A 6,000-nucleotide genomic window follows, 5' to 3' on the forward strand; every position below is an offset into this window, starting at 1 on the left:
CGGACGGGTACAGCTAGTCTTTTATAATTTCGTAAGCAAAAATGAAGCACGTTTCGTATTGAATACGATTTTCATCACAGTGATGCTTGACGTATTGGCAACGCGTGAAAGACTTTCAATCTTGTTTAGTCCATAAAAAACGTAAATATTTGTTTGTTAAAGAGAAAGAGAGAGAGAGAAAAAGAGAGAGGGAGAATACACTTTATTGCACACCAAAACACAATTTACATTCAAAAAGAGTCAAAAATCAGATACATTTGTACAATAGGCGGTCTTATCGCTAAATGCGATCTCTTCCAGACAACCGTTTAATATATAGCGATTCTGGAAAATATAAAAATATAGCAGGAATGTTGCGGTGTACATACATAAATAGATATATGTATACCGTTTACTTATTTGCTTTATATTATCAATATACATACTTACATACTAATATATAGTCTGGCCATAAATACTGTTACAATTAAAAATAAAAAAATTCTATTGCAAATAACATTTATTATTTTTACAGTGTGTTAGTTTAATACATAAATATAAAACAATTTAAAGTATAAAAAGCTTATTCGAAGTGGTATCCATTGGCTGCAATGCAGTCCTTTAAACGTTGAGGCCAGTTATCAATAGAAGCACGCACTCTTTCCATGGGAAAAAATTTCACTGCCAATCGTACGGATTGTTTTAGGGACTCCAAATCGTCATGGCGTTTAGAGCAAGCCGTACTCTCTAAAACTGACCATAAATCAAAATCCAGCGGATTAAGATCGGGACTAGACGACGGCCAGTCTTCAGCTCTGATGAAGTCCGAAACGTTCGTTTCCAATCAAGACTGCGTAGACCGAGCTTTATGACCTGGCACCGAGTCTTGCTGGAAGGACCATTCTTGATTATTGAACATGGTGTTGTTAAGGGGCTTCACTACCTTCTCAAGAATGCTATCTTGATACACTTGTGCCGATGTTTTGATACCTTTTTCACAAAAGTATAGCTCAGTCACTCCTTCATAGCTAATACCCCACCAAACCATCACTGAAGTCGGATAGTGCCCACGTTGCACTCTGTCGACTAATTGGGAAGCTTACTTAGAGCTTTGAGTATAAATACGGTCATTTTGTTTGTTAAAATGTAGCTCAATTGTAAAAATTTTCTCATCCGTAAACAAAAATTTTCTACGACCTCCCTTTGCGTACCGCTTCAGTAGTTATTTCGATTTTACCACCCTATTTTCTTTTAAATTATCATTGAAGAAATGACCAGTACATCTCTTATAGGCTGCAAGTCCTAAGTCATCTTTTAAAATACGCGACATGGTTCTAGGTGCTATCTTCATCTCCCGAGATAAAATATTTTGCTTTCGGACAGGATTTCTTCGAATTCTTTCCCTTACTGCTTTGACCACCTTTTTCGTACGAACACTACGTGGACGGCCAGATCTTTTTCTGTCACAAACAGAGGAGTTCTCATTGCACCTATTAATAGCCCGGTACACAAACATTTTACTAATACCAAGCGTATGGATAGTTTTAAAAATTGCATTTGGATATACCTACCTACCTACCTACCATACCTACTTTGTGTAATGCAATCACAGCGATTTGGTTCTCTTTATCACCCCACTCCATTGTAATATCGCAAAATATTGTACAATGTATTGGCGCCAAAATGAGAAAACTCAATGAGCAATCATATAAAAATGGCAGATTGCAAATTCAAATCTAATATTTTGTTTATTTTTAATTGTAACAGTATTTATGGCCAGACTAAGTATAATAGTATTTGACAATAGAATCATGATAATGTTTAAACATAAAATTTCAATTGATTAAAGTCGAATTTAGACTACTGCGGGATCACTAGTCAATATACATACTTACATACTAATATACTTACATACACATAATAAATCAGCAGTTTGAAAATGGTAAATGATAATAATACAAACAAACGACACTAAGCAGATAATTAATGTTCCATCACCATTCTTTTAAAGTAGATTGAAGTTGGAGCACTTTTCACTGCATCCGGCAGAGCATTCCACAATCGAACTGCCTGGATGGCGAATGAATTATCAAAGAATGATAATGAATGTGACCATTTCAGTCACAATTTTCAGTTGACGAGTTAAATTGAGTTTCCAGATCCTAAAAAATGCTTTTAAAACAGTTTTCTAATTATTTTTGCATAAACATTACTAAAAGCTATAGCAAAACACGATAGTTCTATCACAATTGTGGCGAAAGGTTGTCAGTGACCTCAGGAATGGTATTCCATTAGCCTGTCAATGTCTGTCTAGCCCCGTGTTGGGATCGAACATGCAAGCCGAGTTCGTTAGCTGCCTTTGAAATCGTGATAGAATCTGATCCGAGAATATAAATCTGTTGAACTTTAGAAAGAAAAACATTTCGTTAATGTGCTCCTTTTGAAGTATCGTTAAAAATGTATTATTATTGTAAACAACAAAAGTAAAAAAAAAATCAAGAATAAACGAATAACTATAACGATATAAAGTTTGCTGTAAATATGTATCTAAAACGGTGTGTTTATGTCACCGGCAATCTGTATAATTCAGGTATTCTATACAATACCTAGGTAATGCATAAAATAGGTACTTATAATGTTAAGGTAATGTAAGTATTATGAATATTATTGGAAAGAAGTTCCTTATGGGACGATGCGGAGGGGTACCCTAACCGGGAAAAAACGTCCGTAACGTAAGATTTTGATTAGTAATGCAGACAGTGTACGACTTAACTTTGTAATAACATCCAAAAAATAACATATTTTTTTTATCATTCATTGACCACGATCTCAGAGCGTTCGTTTGCGCAATACACTAACTCTTATGCAAACAACCGTGAATGAAGTGTACCACAATAAGTTCGTACGTTACCGAATGAATGGGTTGTTGCGAAACCTCCAGTTTTATTTTCTTTATACCTCGAATAGAACTTAAAATTAATATTTTTATAATAAGGAACTTCGTTCCTATCCGGTGTCCCACGACACTACTCATCTTTTTTCCCGTATATACTTTACCTAGGTAATGTAGTCAATTCCTAGGTATTGTATATAAAAATATATATATACACGAGTAGTTACCACCTTTTTTTCCTACCTATTCGCTCGTAGCCTATTAGGCTATTCAAGCTACGCTCAGATGGATAGATCAGCTCACGGGCTCAATCTGAGGGAATCTGCTAGCTCTAGCAAGAGCAGTGCTTCGCTGAATCTACTACCGGATCGAAATCGCGACCCACTGAGATTAACTGACGAGAAACTCAGTGGACAATTACCACCATTTTACGGCGAAGCGTTCCTATCACTTTGAAGGGTGTGACAGCCGTTATACAATTCAGTTGAGACTTTAAACTCATTTCTCAGAGTAGGCGACGATATTCGCGTTGTGATGTCCACTTAAAGCCAAAAAAAAGGAACAATACGAAGTAAACATTTACTTTAATCACATCGTCTTTCCGACCGGTAATCGCAGTCATTTTCAACAAAAAGCAATGTTTGCATTCGCAACGTGATGCATCGATCGTGTAATACGTTTCTTTGCTTATTGAAATCGGTTCACTTATCTGTAGTTAGACGTTTAATACAGAGAGCAACTAAGTTTTACGACCATAGACAGTTTTTGACGTGTTGAAGCTATTCCTCGACCATAGTTTACCATTCAGTTATTATCAGAGATTTTAATTAAGCCCTAGATAAAAAATAAATGAATTGTTACCCGGCGTTATACAAATTGCTTACTTATATTCGTATCTTTAACTAAATGAACCACGTATCGTCGCGTACCTTTAAGCTGTTCAAAAACAGATTTACTTTCAAAAAGGAGCACACATTTTTACAAACTTAGTTTTCTTCGCGTTAAGATGTGTCGCTTCAAAACAGTTCAGAGAAAAGCATGAATTGTTTCCGTATTATTTTTTGATTAGTATTTTTTATTTCTTAGATGGTTGGACGAGCTCACAGCCCACCTGGTGTTAAGTGGTTACTGGAGCCCATAGACATCTACAACCGTAAATGTGCCACTCATCTTAAAATATAAGTTCTAATGTCTCAGTATACTTACAACGGCTGCCCCACCCTTTAAACCGAACGCATTACTGCTTCACGGTGGAAATAGGCAGGGTGGTGGTACCTACCCGTGCGGACTCACAATAGGTCCTACCACCAGTAAAAAGTACCAGTCCTACCACCAGTATTTAAATATTAATCTCTGTTTAGGTCGACGAGCGTCTTACAATTCCCCATGGCGCAGTAAATGTTCATCGTCACCACCACGGCATGCCGCTAGCTATAACCAACTCATCTCTACGCTTCCCATTGAGCAGCCTACAATTATTCCCTAACCAAACTGTGGATATCACCTGCCTCAGTACTATACCTAGCTATGCAAGCATCAGCGAGGGATTCGCTGATGTTCAAAATCACACTGTGACTGGTAAGTATAAATGATTTTTACATTAGACATTGAACAAAGTAACCAAATTTCCTGTGATGGCCCTGTTGAGGCTACGATGCTGGCTTGCTGTGGCACGACTGTTGATGACTTGTTTTTATCTGCGAGAATGCGGGAATCATGGAAACGAAAACTCTTGACGCGTTGGTGATGAAGTGTTAAGGCTGGTACTATTCCGTCGCAGTCTCCAGTTTTAGGTTTAACGACGAAAGGAAAGATCTTCCACCGAGCTGGTGATATTGCTCGGTAGACCGACGGTCCGAATGCTGTTTCTCGGAACTTGTATATATGCAAGCTTATCTTGAAAACGTCGTAAGCGAGATTCAAGCATTTGTTAAATATTTTGTATTGTATGATGGGTACCGCCACAAGACCGCAATCGTGAAGAGAAATTTCAAGTGTTTTTGACGTGACAACGTCTCATAATTCGATGGAGCCGGCTGCACGCACGAAAAAACATAACTCATAAGGCGTTCCATTTAAGGTTTGAAGTGCAAGCGAGAGCGCGCAACGAGCGACAAAGAGGCACAATCGGCCTCCGCGTTCGGCAGCGTTCGACATCTGTCTCTCTCCTACTTGAGTGAGCGATGCATCCGCGTGGACAGCTGCTATACAATAATACATTTACATGTTTTCTGTGGTCTCAATTGTTTATAGCAACGATAATTGCGATAGTTGAAAAATGAAACCATTCCATCAGTATTTTCTTATGACGTTGTCACGTTCAACTATCGTCAGTAAACCGACTTTACAGACAATCGATTTTTATTAATATAATATTATAGTTAATTCGTGTGCTGGAATGTAGCTTTATTAAAACAAATTTCCTTCCAGTGAATGTCGTACGTCTGGAACCGGAGCCCACGCAGCTGCCCGTCAAAATAATAAGTTCGGAACTGAACTCGTCCCAACGCATCTCATCTCGACTGCTCATGTTCATTGTAACATTGATCTGTCGTTTTAGCCATAATTTTTTTTAAAGATCCATCGTAAAAATGTAACAGAAAATCTGTTTTTGATGTCTGTGTAATTTTGTATTAATTAAGAAAAATAGTTTCCGTAAACGCTGTTAATGTGAATTTTCTTCGTACCAATTTTGTTTTATTACGTGAAATTTTTGTCTAAAGTGTATTTAATAGCCCCAACCATTTATTTAATTAAAAAAATATATTTCTTTAATTTCAAACTTTAACATAAGAAAAAAAATTATTGAACACATCTTTAATTGCTGACACAATATAGTTTGTAGCATTATGAAACTTGTCTATCAACATTCCATCTCAAAAGATCTAGAGTGAATAGTGTATTTCCTAAATTGACGAACAAAATAAATGTTTACACGAATAGAATTTAGATTCAAAAAACACATCGCAACTTGACGATAAATAAGCACGCTAGAATGAAATACAAACACAATAAATAGACAGGCGTTAAAAGGTTTCGGTACAAGGACCACAGCGAAGACTGCATTATTAATTCGTGTCTTGAACCTAAAATTATTTACTTTAATGGTACCTTTGAAGCTACAGTTT

General features: G+C 36.7%; 1 protein-coding gene across 2 annotated transcripts in view; it reads left to right on the forward strand.

Annotated features, from left to right (window-relative positions):
* Positions 1-5,605, forward strand: part of LOC114246134 (uncharacterized) — a 94,890-nt gene extending 89,285 nt beyond the window's left edge. For both annotated transcript variants that reach the window (XM_028178544.2, XM_089731817.1), the window contains exons 7-8: positions 4,234-4,450; positions 5,303-5,605. In XM_028178544.2, the coding sequence (XP_028034345.2) occupies positions 4,234-4,450; positions 5,303-5,448 (363 nt within the window). In that variant the 3' untranslated portion in view covers positions 5,449-5,605. The remainder of the gene's footprint in view (positions 1-4,233; positions 4,451-5,302) is intronic.
* The last annotated feature ends 395 nt before the right edge of the window (positions 5,606-6,000 follow it).

The sequence above is a fragment of the Bombyx mandarina genome, chromosome 12, assembly GCF_030267445.1.
Source record: "Bombyx mandarina strain Sakado chromosome 12, ASM3026744v2".
In the NCBI taxonomy this organism is placed as follows: Eukaryota; Metazoa; Arthropoda; class Insecta; order Lepidoptera; family Bombycidae; genus Bombyx; species Bombyx mandarina.